Source organism: Pristiophorus japonicus, chromosome 8, assembly GCF_044704955.1.
Source record: "Pristiophorus japonicus isolate sPriJap1 chromosome 8, sPriJap1.hap1, whole genome shotgun sequence".
Lineage (NCBI taxonomy): Eukaryota > Metazoa > Chordata > Chondrichthyes > Pristiophoridae > Pristiophorus > Pristiophorus japonicus.
Window position 1 is genome coordinate 91,888,790 of NC_091984.1, and position 22,796 is coordinate 91,911,585.

The following is a 22,796-nucleotide window of genomic DNA, read 5'->3' on the forward strand; positions in this document are numbered from 1 at the left end:
AACGTTGCAGTCTTTACCCCCTTTGCTCATGCCCCCCAGACACACTCCCACCTGCACACACATCTGGTGCACAACCTTTTTCGCCTTGGACAGGAGGGGGTGAATAAATTTGTGCTCACTTTAGCTGCCAGCACCAAATCGTTCCACCGCTTGCAGCATTGGTCCCCATCCTGCTCCACGTTGCCCCTTGCACTGACCATCTGACCTACGTCCATCCAAAGATGTCAGTATTAGGTTGGTGGAGGCTTGCCACACCCATCCTGAGTGAGTTCACTGTACCTGCGCTCCACCTCTGTCACTAGCTCCTCCAACTCCTGCTCATTGAACCATGGAGCTCGGGACATGGTTTTGCCAGTCTTCGTTGACGATTTCTGCGCACTCATCCTCTATGATGAGAGGAATCGCTGCTCAAGAGTCTGGGTATAAATTTGTCACACTGCCTCCTCTGCAACTCAGACTGCCCCCTCTCCAATGCCCCCTCTGCTCTCTAACCTCCAATTCTCTCCTCTCCTCTCTCCCTTCACAGGTGCAATTGAGTGCTCCCCTTTTATGGCCATGAGCACTTCCTCAATTAGCCCGCAAGGGCCACAAAAGGACTACAGGTCCCATCAACAAAACTACAAAAAGAAATCCGCCAAAATCCTGCGCAGGCGCAGTGGAGGCCCTCCGAAAGTATCCGAGTGGAGAGGCCTTCACCTGACGCACTCTAATGATGTTTGCCGCTGAGTCCCGCTCCTGCCCGCCGACTGACACCGAATGCCGCTCCCACTGCCGCCTACACAACAGTGACAAAATCAGCTCCCGGCGGGATCTGCCAAGAAATGGGCGGCCACCAAAGTCGGCCCCTCAATGTCTGAAAAGGAAAGGTTACATTTTCAGGTGGACCCTTCATTTATAAACATTATTCGCAGAATGTTACTGATCTAATTTCTTAGAAAGATCACCTTCCCCACTTCTCACTACATTGAATTTAATTTGGTCCCCAAACCCACCCGCCTTGCTTCTACCTTATCCCCAGGGTTCACAAACACGACAGTCCAAGCAAGGCCATTGTATCAGCTTGCTCCTGTCCCACCAAACAAATCTTACCTTGATTCCATTCTCTCTGCCCAATGACATTCAGGTCTCCTCTGATGCTCTCTGGCTAGTTCTGATGAAAAGTGCCACCTTTTTCAAATGCTAATTTACTGATCTGCAATTTCAGAATTCTCTGCTTTTAGTTCAGATTTACAGTATTCACAGTTTTATTTTTATATTGTATATTGGGCTGCTTTAAAAGAAATGACCTAAGATTATAGGAGCAAACAAAATTATAACCTTAGCTGACATTTTTTCTAAAGAACATCTTTTAATTTTGTCAACATTTCATTTTTTTTTGTCTGTATACAGCCCAGCTGAAAATAGATATATCCCCAGCTCCAGAAAATCCCCATTATTGCCTGACTCCTGAATTACTGCAGGTCAAACCCTACCCAGATACTAGAGTCAGACCAACGAGGGATATCCTGGAGTTCCCATCAAGGGATGTGTACGTGCCATACACTACCTACAGGTGAGAATAATAGTGGTACGCTTTAACCAGTATAATGTACAAATGATTCTTGTGGTGAAAAAACTGGGAGCAGTGATGAGAGGGCCCCACGATGCATTTCATCCTCTCATTTACTGAATGTGAGTTGTACACAAAACGTTTGTTCATGTACTGCCTCCAACAAGTAGGGACTGAAACATTTTCGATTACAAGGTGGTTCAGGACAGTGGATGATTCTTTGTGAGAGTTACAGTTTATCTTGTTGCACTACAGGGGGCAGTAATTTGTTATCCTATCTGTGCCAGCAGTATGAAACTGTGAATGAAGCCAATGTAATGCAAATAGTGTAACAAAATCAAAATGCTGGGGTGAAATTGGTATCCAAACTTCCCTCATCAGCTTTAATCCAAACTTGTGTAAACCTGCCTGTCAGTGCAGTGTGACTAGTACCATTTCCTGTATTGTCTACACAGATTTGGGGGGATATTGATTTTACACCAGGATTTTGAGATCGTTGTATTTGCAACATTGTGAGAATTTGTCTATAATGGCACAAGTTTTTCAAATAGTGGTGCTCACCTAGGTGGTTATTCTTCACTTCCCAGGTCTTGATGGTGAATATTAACAGAGTATAGCCCATGGTGGGATACAGGAATATGCTGATTCCTGTCCTTACTTGGCAATCCAGTGGGGTCACTAGATAGCTATCTGAAGTCGAAACCCTGGTTGATTTTTCAAACTCCTTTTTTCCTCCTATTCTTTTCCAACACCCTATAAAGTGCACCCATATGTCTTTCCTACATGAGGAGTGCTATAAAATTTTAATTGTTAATTTTGGCAAGAAGTAGACAGTGTGAGTTGTAGGACAGTACGATTAAAACCAGTGGGATTATATTCTTGATGATCTGGGAGATAATGGTTTTGTTGAAGAATCCTGCTTGAAATGTTACATTTTCTTTCCTTTTCAATCGCTGGCTGGCCGACTGCGAACTTCTGTTTTTATTTGTTTTTCAGTATTCAGTTTTTTTTAATCTCTTGGTGCCTTGTGTTACCCCAAGAAAGTTTAAATTGTAAAATTGTTTTTGCTATGTTGTCTCTTGAGGGTTAGTCCTTGCAGAAAGATAATTTTTTACAGAATGAGGAGCTCATTGTCTGTTAAGGTCACTGTGTAAAGATATCTTGTGAAAGAGCTCACCCAGGTCAGGAAGGTCATGTTTTTACTAAGTAATGGCAAACCTGAATATGGTTCACCGCAAGGATTAGATAAAAGGATCAGTAAAATGTGAAATAACATGAAACAAATGCTCAATAAGAAATCTCCACAGAGCTATTAATAGGTTGGATTAATATTTTTCTAGTTTAATTTCTCGGGCAGGCCTGTGATTATTTAGAATCCGTGCAGAAGGAGACATTTTTTTAAATAAAAGAAAAATGTTCACAGACAACGGAAATAATTTCAGACAGTTTTTAATCATTTTTAAATATTGTAAATTGGTAAAACTTTGGTTCACAAGCATGTTCCAATTATTGTACTTACAAAGTGGCAAGTTGATTTCGTAAGTATTTCAGTAATCATGAAACAGTTGAAATTTCTGAACATAAAACATCAGTTTTTAAAGATCAGTAAAAGGCCATTAGGCCCTATATCCGAAGACATGAGGTCTGGTTTCACATGAATGCTGACAACACCCAGCTGTACCTCACCACCGCCTCTCTCGACCCCTCCACTGTGTCTGTGTTATCAGACTGCTTGTCCGACATCCAACCTCCGCCACAAACTCCATTCCGTCGTTACCGATTGCAACCCCACCCTGGCCACTGTCTCGGGCTGAACCAGACTGTTCACAACCTCGACATCCTATTTGGGCCTGAGCTGAGCTTCCTACCTCATATGCTCTCCGTCAGAAAGACTGCCTACATCCACCTCCATCTCTGCCACTGCCTCAGTTCATCTGCTGCTGTGACCCTCATCCATGCATTTGTTACCTATATACTCAACTATTCCACTACTCTTCTGGCCGGCCTCCCATCTTCCACCCTCCAGGGACTTGAGCTCATCCAAAACTCTGCTGCCCATATCCTAACCCACATCAACTCCCATTCACCATCGCCCCTGTGCTCACTGACTCCTGGTCCACCAGCACCTCAATTTAAAAATTCTCATCCTTGTTTTCAAATCCCTCCATGGTCTCATCCCTCTCTATCACTGTAACCTCCTTCAGCCCCAAAACTCTCCAACAACTTTGTGTTCAAACTGTTACATACAGCAAGGAGAGGAAACTTTTTAATTCCGTCAGTATGGGCTGAATTTGAACCCAGGGCCAAAAGGTGAAAGGTCACTGTCTAACCCACTGTAAACCCCAGTACCCAAGCCCAACTTTATGAATCTCTGTTTATAACTTAAATTCTTGGTATCAAGAATCATCATCATTCTTTGTTTGCCTCTGTACCGTCTCAGGGCAATAATGCTATATATGAAATAATATAATATAACATTTAACACTTGTGAAATGGTTATTTTTCTGAACTGAGCATAGTCTTATAAGTACAAAGCTTTTACTGCATAAATATGTTGAAACACAAGTCACATTTTCTGATAATTAAAAATCTAGTGAAAACTAAATGTTTATTTTAAATCAATCTAAAGCATCCGTTATCTTTGTGTTAATGCATAAAAATGAGCATTATGGTGTGTGGAGAAAATTGATTGTGGAAGTCAACGTGACTTAGTATTTTTCATCAAATACAATGATGGCCTAGTCACCTGATGCTGAATAGTAACTTTCTAATGGAATAAAACTGATTTTCTACTTACTAACTTGGTAACTGTTCCCTACCCACTGTGGTTTGATTGTTGTATTCTGAGGAACATGGAATTGGCCTCTGGCTAAAATGTATTTGATTTATGTTAGTGTATTTTCAGACCTGCAGACATGACCAGTTGTTTAAATTTAATTGAGATACAAGGTTATGTGGTACTAGATATGACTTTTGCACACTTTATAAACATAATTTTGGAAAATTCAGTGGAAACAAAGGGATTTCTTAAAAAATTTTGCCCAGTACAATGGGAAATTTATGTGTGTTTAACACTATTTAAATTTGTCACTGGGGACTGTTGTGAATATTAACGTGTGTTCCACAGAATTGTCATGCAGTCTTCATAACTTAATAATGTTACTCGTGTACTAAACCTTTGTGTTCAACTATTGTGGTTGTATAGCGTGGTTGGAAATGAGTAACAGCATCAGTGCCTGTGTATTGTTGCAGCCACAGTATTTGAAACTAAATAAATGCTCTTCAGTCAAACTTTTCTGAATTGAAGGGACGGATCATCATTTTTGTTGACTTCAGGGAATATGACTTTCCCTTCCAAGTGATCCAAACTATTCCCTTCCCTCGCTCCAGTTTTCCCTTTGATCTTGGTTTGATATATTTTCCATTCAAGTTGGCTTCTCCACATGTGTTAAACCACCATCCTCCTTTTTAAAAAAAAAAAAATGTCAAGCTTGGTTTAAGAGACATTAAACATGATGTAGACCTGGGTGGGGAGGGGGGGGGGGAGGTTGCGGGGGGTAGATTTGAACATAGGTGAGCGGGTGGGAGTGGGTGCAGACGGGGCGTTAAATGGGGAAAAATTGGAAGCATGTCAGAATGCCGGCTCCAACCTGCCAACTTCCAGGAGGCAGGTTGGCACTTTGAATATGATAAGGCTAGAAGCCGCAGATTAAACGGCTTTGATTGGACGCCCCCCACTGAGGTCGGGGATCGGACCTACCTGCACCTGCGGCCTCCTCGAGCGCGTTCCTCACCCGCCTGGAAGCCAAGCCTGTCAATCAGGCTGACTTAACAGGCGATGAACCTGTCAATGACGCCAGATGGAGTTAAAAGAAAAAGAAAGACTTGGATTTATAGAGCGGCTTCCACGACCACTTTAGTTAAAACTCCACAACATGCAGGTTTCCCGTGTGCTTCCAGACCGCACCCCCCATCTCCCAGCAGGTCTGCAGGTAAAATTCCGGCCATAATGTATAATTTCCACTGATTTCCACTGTTCAGTAATTCTTTAATTTTGTTCAGTAAATGGAACATTGAAGAGAAGATTGGGTAAAGTATTTTCTCTCCACTTTTTTCCCCTCTCCTGAAAGCACGAACTGATTATAATTCCACAAGCCCCGGGTGTCTCTGATACTTTGGCCAAGTGACCATTCATCATGTGTGAGTCGAGACAGTAATTGTTGGCGGACTATTCAACTGAGAAGGGTGTCACAGGTTGAGGCCATTTCTGTCCTCACACAACATCTACATACACTGCTTTTCCAGCAGGGATAACGATCAGATGCAGGAACCTTCCCAAGCTAAGAGATAATATCCTAATTATAGTAATCCCGACTGCTTCCCCAGCTTTGATCATCTAACTCTGCTCAGACCAGGGATTGAACCTGGATCCCCCCCTGGACTTTTTGGTTCATTGGAAAAGCAGGTGGTACATTTGTCTCCTAACACTGGGGCAATACTTCTGAGTTATACCCCTCTCTCAGACAGTCTGCAACATTACAATTAATTGCAGAGAATGATCTTCACTGAATGAAAACACAAGTTTTTCATTAGTTAAACTGCAGCATCGCTGAGACCATCCACAACAAATCTCATAGACAGATAACAACAATGGATGACTATTCTAACTGTGTCTCTGCCCATCTGCCATTTTTCTGAGTGGGACTACTATTCTTCCCAACTTATGATTCTCATGCTGGCATTCCAAATGCTAGTTCCAAAGCTTTATATTCTGAAGTTATCTTAGAGATACTGACAAAAAAGGATGTATGAAATGTTAGGAACAGGAACTTGCTCTTAGGCCCAACAACCCTGTCCCATATCAATTGATCTTAATCCCATTTACTCACCTTCTCGTCATAGCCCTTAATCTCTCTCTGGAAATATGTCTAAATGCCCCTTGAACCAGGTATGCTGTCTGCTTCAATTGCCTTTCCTTCTATTCCACAACTCAATTACCCTTTGGGTGAAAAGATCCACCTGACTTCTCTTCTTACTCCTCACATCCTGATTTTTATCAGATATTTGAATCCTTTGTCATAGTGAACAATAGATATCAAGTTTTTTTTAAAATTTGAATTACCTGAATAACTTGCAGCGCAGTTGGTGTCATTTCTCATGTCGTTGTCCCTGTCCTTGGTGGAGAATTTCATTCCTGCCTGTTCAGTCATTGCGTTAAGGAGATTTCCCTGGAGGCTGTCCGAGAGTTGCAGAGTGTAATCTGTCTCTCTCTCTCCCAGGCTGAATGTATACTTTATGAAATGCTTGTCATTTTTCCAGTCTTCCAATTCAGTGTACAGTATGTAATCGCCCTGTCGTGTAATATGGTGCACCTTTTCCAGCCCTAACCAGAACTCACCTACACAAGGGATTAAATTAAAATGTTTTGAAGGGTTGAATTTAAAAATCAGAAACATAGTAATAGCTTTGTGCAGTCTTTTGTTTGACTTTTGGGTATTAATAGACTAGAACCGAGGGGGTGTGGGGGGAGGGGCGGGGGTACAAGGAAGATGGGTTTGCCAATTTTCTCTCCCTCTGCTTGGGTACATTCTTCACACGAGCTGGATAGTGAATGGCAGCAGACGATTTGACTGTCAGGATATTACAGCACCATCCAATCTAATCCTCATCTGACATCCTCACATGTGCTAGCTCTTGCATGAGTACAGTTCCACAGGCACTGGTACCTCACCCAAGTACCTATTTCTTACCTGCGATCCTAGATTGTGAGGGTTGGGAGTTCATTCATTTAGGAGGGCATCACAACCAAGTCCAACAATAACGTGACATCTTCCTCCCTTCTGTGGAAGCCAATTTAAAACAAAATGCTGTCGGCCCTCTGATGGTTTAGTTGGGTGCTTGGACCGTAGGTGGCCTTGACTGCGCTGAAGAATCCACACACGTCATGATTGTCGGCTAAGTGCTGGATCTCCTGTGCTTTCGCCACCCAACATCTGTTTTTTAGGTCGTGCGTTTTTTATTGGACCTCTACCTTCAGCCGTCTGTAGAGCTGCTTGCTTGCTCTCCTGTTGGGTTGCTGTTTTAAGTTCAAAAATGCCTTGCACTTGCGGTTAATTAGCTCCTGGACCTCCTGGCCATTCTCATCGAACCAGTCTTGGTGTTTCCTGGTCGAGTGACCGAGCGTCTCTTTGCAGGTGCTGATTATGGAGGCCTTGAGGGCGGAGCAGAGCAGGCGCTGTGACACTCTGCATCTCTGGTTATCGAGGGTTGCCAGATTGGCTGTGAGGCACTGGCTGAACAGGGCTTTCTGAACACGGTCTTTGAGTGCCTCTGCGTTGATTTTCCTGCGGCATTGTCTTTGTTGCCGTCATTGTTTTGGGACTACATTGATAATGACGGAGTGGATTAGGCGGTGGTCCGTCCAGCAGTCGTCTGCTCCTGTCATGGCACGGGTGATGCGCACGTCCTTGCGGTCCCTCGCTCGGACAATGACATAGTCAGTGCTTGGAGAGAGGGTGCTGCCATGATGCCATGTACTTGTCTCTCTGACGGAACAAGGTGTTGGTAATGACAAGGTCATGTTTTAGACATTTCATCAGGATCAGGAGTTGGTTTTCCTAACCCCCTTTCTGCCAATCACACCTCCCCAAAGGTCTTGTGTCCTTTCCGACCCTGGCGTTGAAATTGCCAAGAAGGACCAGCTTGTCATCCGTTGGGACTCGGGACAGGGATCGTTCGAGGCTGGAGTAGAATTCCCCTTTGTTCTCATCTGTCGTGTCCAGTGTTGGAGCGTATGCACTGATGACCGTAGTGCACTGGTTCCGGGCTAGAGTGAGCCGAAGAGTCATGAGACGTTCGCTTATTCCGCTGCTGGCCAAGAACTGAGATTCTTATCAAGGACAAGAGAGGCAGTCAGTGCCCGAAGGAAGGAGCATTTTGAAGCTCTCCTTAACCGAGACTCTGTCTTCGACATGAGTGTCCTCGACGCCATCCTGCAGCATGCTACCCGCCACCATCTCAGCACAACCCCAGGTAGAAAAGGCTATCTGTCAGCTGAAGAATAACAAGGCAACAGGAGCATATGAAATTCCTGCCGAAGCACTAAAGCATGGCGGAGAAGCACTTTTGGCACAAATACATGACCTAATCTCTCTTATCTGGAAGGAGGAGAGCATGCCAGGAGATCTCGGGGACGCCATAATCGTGACCATCTTCAAAAAAGGGGACAAGTCCGACTGCGGTAACTATAGAGGAATCTCCCTGCTGTCGGCCACAGGGAAAGTCATGGCAAGAATCCTCCTCAATCGTCTTCTCTCTGTGGCTGAAGAGCTCCTCCCAGAGTCGCAATGCAGATTCCGTCCACTAAGGGGCACAACGGATATGATCTTCACCGCGCGACAACTACAAGAAAAATGCAGGGAACAGCACCAACCCTTGTACATGACTACCTTTGGTCTCGCAAAGGCCTATGACACTGTCAACCATGAGGGATTATGGAGCATCCTCCTCAAAAGTTTGTCACCATCCTTCGTCTGCTCCACGATGACATGCAAGTTATGATCCTGATCAATGGATCCACCACAGACCCAATCCACGTCCAGACCGAGGTCAAGCAAGGCTGCGTCCTCGCACCAACGCTCTTTTCGATCTTCCTTCCTGCAATGCTACATCTCACCCTTGGCAAGCTCCCTGCCGGAGTGGAGCTAAATTATAGAACAACTGAGACTCTGTTCAACCTCCACCGCCTCGCCTCCAGGCCAGATCCAAGGTTGTCCCATCCTCTGCTATTGAACAACAGTACGCAGACAACGTTGGCGTCTGCGCATACTTGGAGGCCGAACTCTATGCCATAGCCAACACCTTCACCGAGATGTACGAGAGCATGGGCCTTGCGCTAAACATCTGTAAGACAAATGTCCTCTACCAACCTGATCCTGCCAAACAGCATTGCCCCCCGATTATCAAAATCCATGACGAGGCCTTGGACAACGTGGACCATTTTCCATACCTCGGGAGCCTACTGCCAGCAAGAGCAGACATTGACAACGAGGTCCAACATCGCCTTCAGTGTGCTAGCACAGCCTTCGGTCACCTGAGTGTGTTTGAAGACCAGGACCTCAAATCCGACACCAAGCTCATGTTCTACAGGGCAGTAGTGATACCCGCCCTCCTATATGGCTCAGAAATGTGGACTAAATACAGCAGACCCCTCAAAACTCCAGACAAGTACCACCAATGCTGTCTCCGCAACATCCTGCAAATCTACTGGCAGGACAGATGCATCAACGTCAGTGTTCTCGCTCAGGCCAACATCCCCAGCATCAAAACATTGACCACACTCGATTAGCTCCTTTGGGCGGTCAATGTCGTCTGCATGCCCGACACAAGACTCCCAAAGCAAGCGCTCTACTTGGAGCCTAAACACTGCAAGCGAGCCTCAGGTGGGCAGAGGAAATGCTTCAAAGACACTCTCAAAGCCCACTTGGCAAAGTGCCACATCCCCACCAACTCCTGGGAATCCCTGGCCCACGACTGCCCAAAGTGGAGGAAGAGCATTGGGAGGGCGCTGAGCACCTCGAGTCCCATCGTCGAGAACAAACAGAAACCAAGCGTAGACAGTGGAAGGAGCGTGCGTCAACCCAGGCTCCCCGACCACCCTTTCCTTCAACCACTGTCTGCCCCACCCGTGACAGAGACTGTAGGTCCTTTGCATTGGACTCCTCAGTCACCTGAGAACTCACTTTTAGAGTGGAAGCAAGTCATCCTCGACTCCGAGGGACTGCCTATGATGATGATTTAGTTTTTTAAATGCACGGCCCAAATGGTATAGTGATATATACCAGGATGGTCATAAGTTCCATCCTCTGGAGTTAGTTGATTTCATTCTGGGGGGCTTTCGAAGTAACATCATTGGCCTTAGTAATCCTTCCATGGAGAGCAAAAATCAGTTGGCATTTCAGCTACCAATTGATATCCAGTGACCCCAGCTCAAAAGTATGAATGAATTTGCTTGTGATGCCCTCCCTGTTGAATAGCCTTCTGACATTCCTATTCTAGGCTGGCTCTCAAAAAATGATGTCAGGCACTGTGCCTGTGGAACTGTATAAGTCAGCAGCACCTTCAGGAGACAAGGGGAGTGCTCCACAAGGTTGTGCAATAGCACTGTAATATTTGCTTTTGTTATCAATGCTGGAGGTCCTAGATTTAAACATTAACTGTGGGCGGATATAGTAGTCAGATAAATCTGATTGGTTTCTTTTTTAGAAAGGGGCGCTTGACCTAAAGTTGAAAAACCTGGTTTGAATTTTGAAAGCTTTCATCAGTCTGATTTTCTTTTATTGGCGACAATATTAGTCACAGTGGCACAGATTATTGTAAAGTTTAATGATCTGTGCTGATTTAGCTGATCTCTGCTGGGGTGGCAATTGGGGTGTTGCTTTTGGTCCAGTAACTCGTAATGGAAAGTGTGCATATATGGAAATTAGCTGAGGACAAAGATTGCACTTTGTTGTGAGAGTTCACACAGCTAAATGACTTGCTCTATATCCTGGTATATATCGCTATACCACATTGGGCCGTGCATTTAACCAACTAAACCATCATCATAAGAAGCTTTTAAAAGCTAGCAAAGAACAACTAAAAAAATGATTAAGAAAGGGAAGATTGACTATGAAAGTAAACCAGCACAAAATATAAAAACAGCAAGAATTTCTATAGGTATATAAAAAGGAAAAGGGTGGCTAAAGTAAATGTTGGTCCCTTAGAGGACGAGACCGGGGAATTAGTAATGGGGAACATGGAGATGGCAGAAACTCTGAACAAATATTTTGTATCAGTCTTTACCGCAGAGGACACTAACAATATTCCAACAGTGGATAGTCAAGGGGCTATGGGGGGGGGGAGGAACTTAACACAGTCACAATCACTAAGGAGGTGGTACTCAGTAAGATAATGGGCCTAAAGGCAGATAAATCCCAGACCTGATGGCTTGCATCCTAGGGTCTTAAGAGAAGTAGTGGCAGGGATTGTGGATGCATTGGTTGTAATTTACCAAAATTCCCTAGATTCTAGGGAGGTCCCAGCAGATTGGAAAACTCCAAATGTAACGCCCCTATTTAAAAAAGGAGACAGACAAAAAACAGGAAACTATAGATCAGTTAGCCTAACATCTGTGGTTGGGAAAATTTTAGAGTCCATTATTAAAGAAGCAGTAGCAGAACATTTGGATAAGCAAAATTCGGTCAGGCAGAGTCAGCATGGATTTATGAAGGGGAAGTCATGTTTGAAAAATTTGCTGGAGTTCTTTGAGAATGTAACAACAGGGTGGATAAAAGGGAACCAGTGGATGTGGTTTATTTGGACTTCCAGAAGGCATTTGACATGGTGCCACATAAAAGGTTACTGCACAAGAGAAAAGTTCACGAGGTTGGAGGTAATATATTAGTATGAATGAAGATTGGCTAACTAACAGAGAACAGAGAGTCGGGATAAATGGTTCATTCTCTGCTTGGCAACCAGTAACTAGTGGGGTGCCACAGGGGTCAGTGCTGGGACCCCAACTATTTACAATCTATATTAACGACTTGGAAGAAGGGACTGAGTGTAACGTAGCCAAGTTTGCTGACAATGCAAAGATGGGAGGAAAAGCAATGTGTGAGGAGGACACAAAAAATCTGCAAAAGCACATAGAAAGGCTAAGTGAGTGGGCAAAAATTTGGCAGATGGAGTATAATGTTGGAAAGTGTGAGGTAATGCACTTTGGCAGAAAAAAATCAAAGAGCAAGTTATTATTTAAATGGAGAAAGATTTCAAAATGCCGCAGTAAGCGGGACCTGAGAGTACTTGTGCATGAAACACAAAAGGATAGTATGCAGGTACAGCAAGTGATCAGGATGGCCAATGGTATCTTGGCCTTTATTGCAAAGGGGATGGAGTATAAAAGCAGGGAAGTCTTGCTACAGCCATACAAGGTTTTGGTGAGGCCACATCTGGAATACTGCGTGCAGTTTTGGTTTCCATATTTACGAAAGGATATACTTTGGAGGCAGTTCGGTGAAGGTTCACTGGGTTGATTCCGGGGATGAGGGAGTTGACTTATGAGGAAAGGTTGAGTAGGTTGGGCTTCTACTCATTGGAGTTCAGAAGAATGAGAGCCGATCTTATCGATTATGAGGGGGCTTGACAAGGTGGATGTAGAGAGGATGTTTCCACTGATGGGGGAGACTCGACCTAGAGGGCATGATCTTAGGATAAAACAGAGATGAGGAGAAATTTCTTCTCTGAGGGCTGTAAATTCGTGGAATTCGCTGCCTCAGAGAGCTGTGGAAGCTGGGACATTGAATAAATGTAAGACAGAAATAGGCAGTTTCCTAAACGATAAGGGGTTATGGGGAGCGTGCGGGGAAGTCGAGCTGAGTCTATGATCAGATCAGCGATGATCTTATTGAATGGCAGAGCAGGCTCGAGGGGCCGTATGGCCTACTCCTTCCTATTTCTTATGTTCTTATCCACATGAAAAATGGTTACTGGGTGGAGCCTCAAGGGTCACACTGGATAGTGGCCATTACCTGTGGAATTGTACCCTAGCATCATTCATTACCGTGTGGAACTGTACCCCAGCATGATTCACCACCATGTGGAACTATACCCTAGCATGGTTCACCACCGTGTGGAACTGTACCCCAGCATGGTTCACCACCGTGTGGAACTGTACCCAGCATGGTTCACCACCGTGTGGAACTGTACCCAGCATGGTTCACTACCGTGTGGAACTGTACCCAGCATGGTTCACCACCGTGTGGAACTGTACCCATCATGGTTCACCACCGTGTGGAACTGTACCCAGCATGGTTCACCACAGTGTGGAACTGTACCCCAGCATGGTTCACCACCGTGTGGAACTGTACCCAGCATGGTTCACCACCGTGTGGAACTGTACCCTAGCATGATTTGCCATGTTTAGGAGGAGGGGTTGGGAATTAAAAAGTGCAATGGATGGGGGAATGAAATATTTGTGGCATATCCACTTAAACCATGAAAAATGACGAACAATTCAATTATTAATTTGCCCTTCCAAACCTGCTTTGTATCTGGCGATAGCACCTTGAGCTGTGTTACAATAAATTGAAGTACTGCTGGTTATACGTCTGTTGATAGGAGCAATTTGAAATAATGAATTAAGAGCATCAGAAAAGACGTATATTGGCAAAACATTAAAAGTTATTGGCTTAAATCTGTGATTTTGGCACTGCTCCATGTGTTGTGGTAGATATTTATCACCTTTATATAGCTTCTCATCGTGTGAAAATCTCTCAAAGGATATTACACATGAATTGCAGTTACTACTATTAGATAGGCAAATGTGGCAGCCATTCTTCCACAAAGATCATTGAGAAGAATGCTTTGTTTTATTGTGTGTGTGTGTTGGTTGTGGGAGGAAAGTAATGTGTCAAAATTGAGGTATTTACCTGAGGAGTTCCACTGCTAAAGTAGGGAGATATTCAAAAGGTAATGATGAGTGGAGGTCCAACTAGTGCTGTACAGTTGCTGTGAACCGTGTGAGAGGAAGGGTAAACAGTTGAAGAGTAGTGTTTTTTTTTAAATGACCTTCTCTCCTGGTAATGTTGACAGTATTACTAGATGTGTGGGTCATGTCGCCTCAACACTAAATGCTTTTTCACTCACTGTATTCTTTAACCATATTTGTTTCTCCTGACTGCTCATTACGAATGTTATCATTTATTAAGGTCAAGAGTAGTTTAATGTTAAATCTGTCCACTTTTTTTTTGCCTGATGTTTACTTATAAGATAAAACATTTCCTCTCCCTGCCTCCAAATTGTCCTCTTCTTTCTCTTCCCTCCAAAAAAAGTTTCTCCCTCTTGGTTCGGACGGTAGATTTAGCTTGTGTACACTTCTATTAACACTATCCCACACCTTGGTTTAATAGTGCAGTTTGCTTTTTCTTCTCTGAGGAGAATGGAATTCTAGAGAATGCCTCATACCACAGCTTTCATTTGACCTCCGAAGGAGAGATTGTCACTTGGCTGGGGTTGAGTACTTCTGGATACTCTGCACTTCTAAAAATTCAATTATTTTAAATGGAACAAAATTACTTTATTAAAATTAACTACCAAGGTCTAAAGGGATGTTTCAGGATTAAGGATTAAACATCCTACCCTTGAGTATTCATCCGACAAATGCATCCCTCCAATTTAATAGAGACTTAAGTGCGATTATTTTTTTCCTCCTTCCCAGGCAACCATATGGGAACTGGTCTCCAAATTAGGTCTCATCTTTGCCTTTTTAAATTTTCTCAACATTTTAACTCCCAGCATGCAGTTCTGATTAAAAGTGATGAACAGCTTAGTGGGAGGATTTTTGGATCCAAGGCTAGGTGAACAACATTTCATGTTTAAGCACTGTTGAGCTTCGGTGACATCGACAAGTAAGTTGTCGATTGATTTTAAATTTTTCCAATTTTCCTCTCCTGAAGGTGTTGGCATTTTGTGGGTTACAAATACTGACAGCTCTCTGATACCTTGCCCAAGTTCTCATTGTTCAGTTATGAGCCAGGACAATGTTAGTAGGCGCTACAGCAGTGGGGAGTATCTCCGCCAAATACGATTCTGCCTAATTCTGATCTTCCCCGTTCATGCCTGCGCACTTTTTTTTTCGACGGGAGTCACCTGATATCAATTGGGGATGGGAACCCAGGCTAACTTCCGCCCCCCCCCCCAAGTTATATAGTTTAGAAAAATTTGACTTGGATGTAGTTTTCTGAAAATGTTTAGAAAACTATGTTGAGATATCCTTCTCACCTTCCAGTGCACCAAAACCATTTTCATAGCGTTGCCAAGGCTGGTCAAAATCCACCGACCCGTCAAATCTTTTCTGGATGACTGTCCAACCACCCTCTGAAAATAACAACCGAATGTAAAGTATGGTTGTGGTACAGGATTCCATGTACTTAGCTGGTTAGTGACACTAGAGACTGAGACTGTAGGTAATTGCACAGAACTATTAGCTTTTTTCCTACCTTCTTGGGAGTAAATCTTCTTCCCTCCTAAGTGTTCATTTATTTTGGTTACATATTTGATTTAGACGAATTGCTCACTATGATGAAAAACTCCAATACCAGAGTACACAAATCAAGCATTTGGGTTGGGCAAAGGCAAGAGTTAAAAAAGAATCCGGCAGGTGAATTGGAGGCATGGAGCTTTTAGCTTATTGTCCATAGCAGAACCCCAGGATTCGATGTTGGGAGTAGAACGGTGTCCACTGCAGGTCAGAAGGGGCAAAGAGAGCCAGCAGGGAAGAACCAGGAGGCCCACTGGCAGGTGAAGAAAACAAGTAGGAATCTGAAAGGTGAGCAGGGAAGCTACATGAGACAGAAGGATAAGCGGGGAAGCTATAGGCTGCAGCAATTCAATTTCAGGTCAGGGATTGGGAGGCAGGTTGAAACTAAAAAATGTAAAAAAAATATTGTAATGTGCTATGTGAAAGAAAGACTTGCATTTAAAAAGCGGCTTTCACAACCACCGGACATCCCAAAGCGCTTTACAGCCAGTGAAGTACTCCTTGAAGTGTAGGAAATGCGGCAGCCAATTTGCGCACAGTAAGTTCCCATTATCACATTGTATTTTCCTGGTAAATCTACTCGATGGCCATTGCTCCAACAGCAATGTGATAATCAACAGATAATCTGTTTGTGATGTTGATAAAGAATAAATATTGGCCAGGACATCTGGTATAATGCCCATGCTCTTCGAAATAGTGCCATGGGATCTTTTACATCCAACTGAGAGGCCAGACAAGGCCTCGGTTTAACGTCTCATCTGAAAGACGGTACCACTGAGTGCTGTACTCCCACTGCACTGGAGTGTCGGCCTCGATTTTTGTGCTCAAATCTGTAGAGCGGGACTTGAACCCACAACCTTCTGACTCAGAGGTGAGAGTGCTACCCACTGAGCCACTGGCTGACACGTGCCTGACAAAGGTGAATTTCAGAGAGATAAAAAAACTGCTCTTCACCCCATCTGATGGCCAGAGCCTTCCACTCCATGCAGACTTAAAATAGTCTCGAGTATCACATTAACCCTGGAACATCCTATTAGAGGGCTACCTAAAGCCATAACAGGCCTTCATCATTTTTTTAAGTATTTTCTTAGCGTTCTCTGCTCCATTGAAGATATCAATTCTCTCCTCCTAACTATAATTTCCCACTCTTTGCATCCTCCTGATAAATCCATTCTGTATGCCCTCTGGCTTTATGGTTCCTGTAATGGGATGGCAAAAACTGCATGCAGTACTGTAACTATGGCCTAAGCAATAATATGCACAAATTTATCATATTTTGTTCCTCGTGTACTCGATGCCCTGTTTATAAAAACCAAAATTTCTATTGGCCTTTTTATGGCTTTAACTTACCTGCACCTGTCTTTGCAGGGAATTATGCCTTTGAACCCTTCGGTCTCTCTCTTTATCCACACCCTCCAGTATTTTCTCATTCCATTAACCTGTATTTGCCTTTCTGAATTATTTTACTGTCCTCCTCAATGTTTGCCATTCTCTATTCAGCAAAGTTTGAAATTGTGTCCCTCCTACCAAGTCCAAATCATCTGCGTATCCCGAGAACAGGTTTTGTCTCTCATTACCCTAAAGCCTCTTTCTATCCCTATCCTTGTGATAACATTTTCTCACTTTATTTCAGCTAAATATCCTTCTTCTATCAACAGCTTTATTAGTGCTGCTCTCACTCTCTAGTCTCAAACCTAAATTTTCCTCAACCCCCCACCCACGCCATATTAGTTTAAATCCTCCCCACTGCTCTATTTACCTTCTTTGCAAGGACATTGGTGTTATTTGATGAAAGCTACACTTTGGGTATAGCCTTCTCTTGTTCCAGAACTCATTCCAGTGTCACAAGGAAGTGAAACCTTCCCTCCTGCACCTGCCCTACAGTTACATGACCTTCCTAATCATCATCTCCAGCATGTTCAGCATGTGGCTCTTGAAGCAATCCGGAGATTTTCACCTGGCCTTGTTTCTCCATCTAACATCTAACTCCTTAAACACCCTTTGCAAGCTATAGATAAATTATTATAGATAGATATAGATATATGTAGCAACAAGTTAGTTGTATAAAAGCTCTCAATTTTGTCCCAAGCCACAGAAACAACATTCAGTGATTCCGAGACTTTTCAATCCTGAAATATATGTGACTGTCTCTTATACCAAATGTTATATAACTGAAGCAATGCAACAATTTTGAAAATTGGTACTCGGCATCCACTGCCCTAATTGATAAATGCACCATGTGAACCTGAGTCACACACATCACAAAGGACCTGTGTCCAATCTGTCTTAAGTCAGTCGCTCTCATCCAAGTTGACAGAAGTGCCATTGCCCACGGAGGGAAGCAATAAATTGAGTGCCCTTTCCTGATGCTATCCAGGGACACCAGCTGGAAAATCTATGTGTGCATGGTCCTCAATTACCCCTGTTTTAAAGTGCATGTGAGCGGACATCAGGTAAGGGCAGGACTAAGCTTGGCATGTAATGCCCCCCCATTGTCACTGTCTGGCTCATAGGTAAACAACTCTAGAAGCTTTGATGCTATTCAGGATAATCCGCTTGATCAGCAGCCCATGCATCACCTTAAACATCTGCTCCCTCCATCACCAATACACCATAGCTGCAGTGTATCTATCTACTATCTACAAGATGCACTGCAGCAACTCACTAAGGCTTCTTTGACAGCACTTCTGAAACTCAGGACCTCCACCACCTAGAAGGGCAAGGTCACCAAGCGCATGGGAAACCATCACTTCCAAATTCCCCTCCATCCTTACTTGGACATATATTGCCATTCCTTCATCGCTGTGTGAAAATCCTGGAACACCCTACCCAACAGCAGTGTGGAGTACCTACAACACATGGACTGCAGCGATTCAAGAAGGTGGCTTACCACCACTTTCTCCAGGGCACCTAGGGGTGGACAATAAATGCTGGCCTTGCCAGCGATGCCCACATCACAAGAATGAATAAAATAACGTCACTGGTCTGACCCACTGCAGGGCTGGTGACAGCCATGGAACCATACACCTGAATGAGTCAGTATCTTTAAGGTGGGAAAGAGAAAAATAATTACTGTGGCCTTTTTAAATTTAAATTTATTAAACATCCATATACTGCTTTGCTAGGATCAATCTTATCAAAATAGCAGTGAAGCTGTGACCATTACCTGCCGTGAGCTGACAGTACACGTTGAATGCTTTGTATCCATTAGGTTTAATTGTGTACACACCACTGTTGTTCTCTCTCTCATTGTAAATGTCATTGCAGTCAGTGGGAAGATCTACAAAGGTGAAAAGACCTTGAGATTAGATTTATGAATCACCATTTATCATATTTATTATACATTTAACCCTTTTGATTTACCAGAGATCAGCAAAGACATTGACGACATGACGTCTCTGTTGATTTACCAGATTCTAGGGTGGTAGAAGTTTGGAACTCTCTTCCGCAAATGGCCATTGATACTGGATCAATTATTAATTTTAAATTATAGATTTCTGTTGACGAAAGGTATTTTAAGGGATGTGGAGAAAATGGAGTTAGATTACAGATCAGCCATGATCTCATCGAATGGCGGAACAGGCTCAGGCTCGAGGGGCTAAGTGGCCTACTCCTGTTCCTATGTTCCAATGTTCTTCCTAAGTTAATGGGGGGGGGCAGGGGGAAGAGAAACCAAGGTATGTTAAGTGTTAATATAAACAAATGTTCCTGTTTGTAGGTTGCAAATATACTTATCTGTATAAAAAAGGTTATGTTACATTATACAAATATCAATATCTCTAATATTTTAGCATTGTCACTTGGCATATTTAGATTCTCAGTACCAGGGTACTAGAGGAAAATTCAAGCTAACACTAATATGCTGTGCAGTATCTTTTTAATTCATCAGCTTAAATTGCTCCGAGCAACAGGGGCAGACCTCTAATCACATGTACTTCATTCTAATGACATAGAGCTCATCTATACTTAGACTCCTCTATCTCCAGATACAAACCAAGTTTGGAAGAATGGGATGTATAATTATATTGCTGCATGTTTTTCACCATTCACTGTTCAAAGATTTTGTACGTCCACCATAATACTTTTCCGAATTCCAAGTGACACCAGTACAGTATTCCTTGACCAAGTACCAAGTTATTGGGAACATTTACGTTTAATTTTTAATTTATAAAATCTCTAATTGTTTTATGCTTTTTATCCTAAATGTACAATTGATCTTTGTAGATATTTCTTACCATTATAATCAGACGATAGTTGTGTGTTGTTTCTGGAGACATAGTGAACATATTTGGAAGTAGCGGGCTTCTGAGGTGGTTGACTGTCACTATGATTGTCTTGTAAGAAGGTGACTCTTAGCTGTAAAAGATATATTGTTTACTGTATTTTTTAAGAAAACATTTTTATCTATTGTAATACTTTTATATAGATTTGCTGCTGAAATGCAAATATGTAATTTATTCTAGCACATACCACTAAAGGTTCAGAGAGATTTAAATGTTCTTTCTCCCCCTCCCCATCCCCTCCCTATTAGTTTTTTTTTCTAATTCTTCCTTGAAGGTGCAATTTATGTTGCGATATGGGGTAGGATGTCCTCTGTTATCTCACCCAAGTGGGCATTCTTCTTTGTGAGCCTGGACAATGAATATCGGCAGGCTATTTGAATATGGGAAGCAGAATTCTGATCTCACTTCTGTCCTCGTATGACATCCACATGTGCTGATGCCAGTTGTAATCCCCTGCCAACTAAATCAGCAAGCACAGGGTTTGACCGTGAGACCTTGCTGGTCTACATGATTCTGTTTCATACCGGCAAGCGCATTTATCAATCAAGATGTTGTGTAAACTTTTACGAAAGGTTCAGCCTTGCTATTGTTGTAAAATGGCTCAGGACAGCCTCGATGGTTTGACAGTTTTGCCCTGTTGAAAATGCTCCCATTTGGGCAGGAATGACCATAACAATTTTAGAATTGTATCTTGGAATAGAAAGTGAATTGTGGCTTACCTTTTCTTCCAGTTTCTGTATTTGGTGATTCTGCTTATCCAGTTGACTGTGTTGGTCATGTATAGTGCTGATCAGGCTTTTGATATTTTTGTTCTGTTTTTCAATAAGAGCCTAGTAGAGCAAAATGGATAAAATGGCACTCTGAGTATAGAAAGGAAGACTTGCATTTATATCGCGCCTTTCACGACCCACCGAACTTCCCAAAGCGCTTTACAGCCAATGAAGGACTTTTTGAAGTGTAGTCACTGTTGTAATATAACAATATATTGCTGTGCCTGACTTCCTGATAAAAATATTGATATTTTTAAAGAATAACTGGATTTGCTTTGAACATAGAAATGAAGTGTTTGTCTTTAAAATTGTCATTTTCATAAATATTTTCACACGATGAGTGTAGCATGGTGTGCATGATACTTGGACAATAATGAATTCTGCAGTGTTTTAAAGCAGTAAAAATAGTACCATAAACCACATGCATGTAGCTCAAGCAAGCATCTTAATAGCTCTGCACAGAGATGAGTTACTGTCTTCAAGCACATTTCAGAGCCTTATTTCTTACAATAGGTATAAACATAATATAGGGTAATGTTGCACACTAATCTCCTGTCAAATATCACAAACCCCCAAGCAATGCCTTGCTGTGGAGCCGCTCTCAAGAATGCTGTAAGCAAGCTGCACCATGTAAGGATATAACACAGGTCTGTGTGTGTGATTCTCCACACAGTAAGCTCAGAGATCAGTCATGCTGTTGTGAGCTGTTGCCAACTGCAGGTCAGGTACTTCCTTAAAGGGAAACAGTAGTTTTTAGTAGTTCTATTTTTAAGAAAGCTGATTTAACTCTGCATCTTAATAGCACTCTCTTGCCTTTTGGTGGTGATCAAGATAAATAGATAATTGAACGAGCTTGGTCAACAGCTCACAACTGTGCAGACAGTGAATGGAGACCCTCCACCCGTGGTCCTTGGTAGACTTGCTGCTTTCCCCCCTATTCTTGCTGGGTTATTATGGTATTACATACCGACTGCCTTCAAGTACATTGCACAAGTGACTATTTTTCAGACTTGAATTTAGACAGTGAGTGCTGAAAAGATATTTGACCATGTGGGTCATAGCCAAGTAAATTCTGTCCTCCCCTAAGATCCACAAGTGAACTTCCCAGCAGGGGTCATCGATAGAAATGTGGAGGCACATTTTGTTTCCTCCTTCTTTGGCTTAAGGGTACTGAGGACAGTTGTAGCACCCCTCTGATTGAGATCAGCTAACTGCACAGACCAAGGTTCGTACCCGGCGTCTTTCTGGTCTCTAAAGCTCAAGGTCTAGGCAGTAACATGTCACTTTTTACATTAAAATGCACCTACTTTTAGAGATGGGAACTCCTTTATCTCCAATATTTCTGTCTTGATTTCAGTCAGTTTGGATAATTGGTCTTCGAGACCTTCTACTTTTGTTTCTAGAATAGTTCGGTTTTCTACAATGTCATTTATTTTTTCTCTGATATCGAGCGACATGTTTTTCAACTCCTCGTTGTTGGTCTGTAGAATTATAGTCCTTTTCTTTAGCTCCTGCTCATCAAGTTTGATCTCATTTGTTTGCTTCGAGAGTTCAAAGAAGGATCTGTCGAATATGTTAATTTTGTCAAATATTTCATTGACTTGACTCTTAGTCTTGTGGACGAAATCTTTGAGACCATGTCCCAATTGAAGGAGGCCATTGGCTAAAATCCTCACGTCATCCAACATTGCAAATCTGGATCTTCCCTGAGAAGCTGGCTCCAAGGCAGAATCATCTGCTTGGATTTGGACCGTGTAACTGGACAGAGCTAAAATAAGGAATGATATGAAGAGCATCTTCGTTTTGTCACGATTTTTGTTTCACTAGTCTCTGGAGCAAAATTCTTCTATATATACCTGACTTGATTTGCTACTTGTTCCCTGTGGTTGATCATTAAACAGTTTCATCTTGAACTGATGTTACCTGCAAAGCAGGGAGGAGCCAGCAGTAAAGTCAACATAACACTGTGTAAGTAGAGCAAAACTGGCAAAACCAGATGGCTGTTAATTCATAAAAATATAATACAACAAGTTTAAGGTGTACTGATCTGAGCGCTGCTGTCCCCCCCCCAAATTTTCATTGTTCCTCTCCTGAAGACATGGGATATAGTTGTCTGG

The 22,796-nt window shown here is 42.9% G+C and overlaps 2 protein-coding genes across 9 annotated transcripts in view; one reads left to right on the top strand and one right to left on the bottom strand.

The window, feature by feature from the left end:
* dock7 (dedicator of cytokinesis 7) overlaps positions 1–22,796 on the top strand; it is a 193,195-nt gene that overhangs the window by 55,236 nt on the left and 115,163 nt on the right. For all 8 annotated transcript variants that reach the window (XM_070887063.1, XM_070887064.1, XM_070887066.1 and 5 more), the window contains exon 14: positions 1,390–1,552. In XM_070887063.1, coding sequence (XP_070743164.1) covers positions 1,390–1,552 — 163 coding nt within the window. The remainder of the gene's footprint in view (positions 1–1,389; positions 1,553–22,796) is intronic.
* Positions 4,832–22,475, bottom strand: angptl3 (angiopoietin-like 3). Its single transcript, XM_070886425.1, has 7 exons — positions 21,987–22,475; positions 20,578–20,739; positions 19,862–19,982; positions 18,793–18,906; positions 15,368–15,463; positions 6,672–6,947; positions 4,832–5,013 (listed from the first exon to the last, which is right to left on the bottom strand). The coding sequence occupies exons 1-7, from the start codon at positions 22,473–22,475 to the stop codon at positions 4,832–4,834; spliced, it is 1,440 nt and encodes a 479-aa protein (XP_070742526.1).

Coding starts and splice junctions, on each gene's coding strand:
- angptl3 (XM_070886425.1), bottom strand. CDS start 22,475: ATGCTCTTCATATCATTCCTTATTTTAGCTCTGTCCAGTTACACGGTC. Junction 15,464..18,792: donor GTACTGTCAGCTCACGGCAG/GTAATGGTCACA, acceptor TGTTATTTTCAG/AGGGTGGTTGGACAGTCATC. Junction 5,014..6,671: donor CTGCGCTGCAAGTTATTCAG/GTAATTCAAATT, acceptor TTTTTTAAAAAG/GAGGATGGTGGTTTAACACA.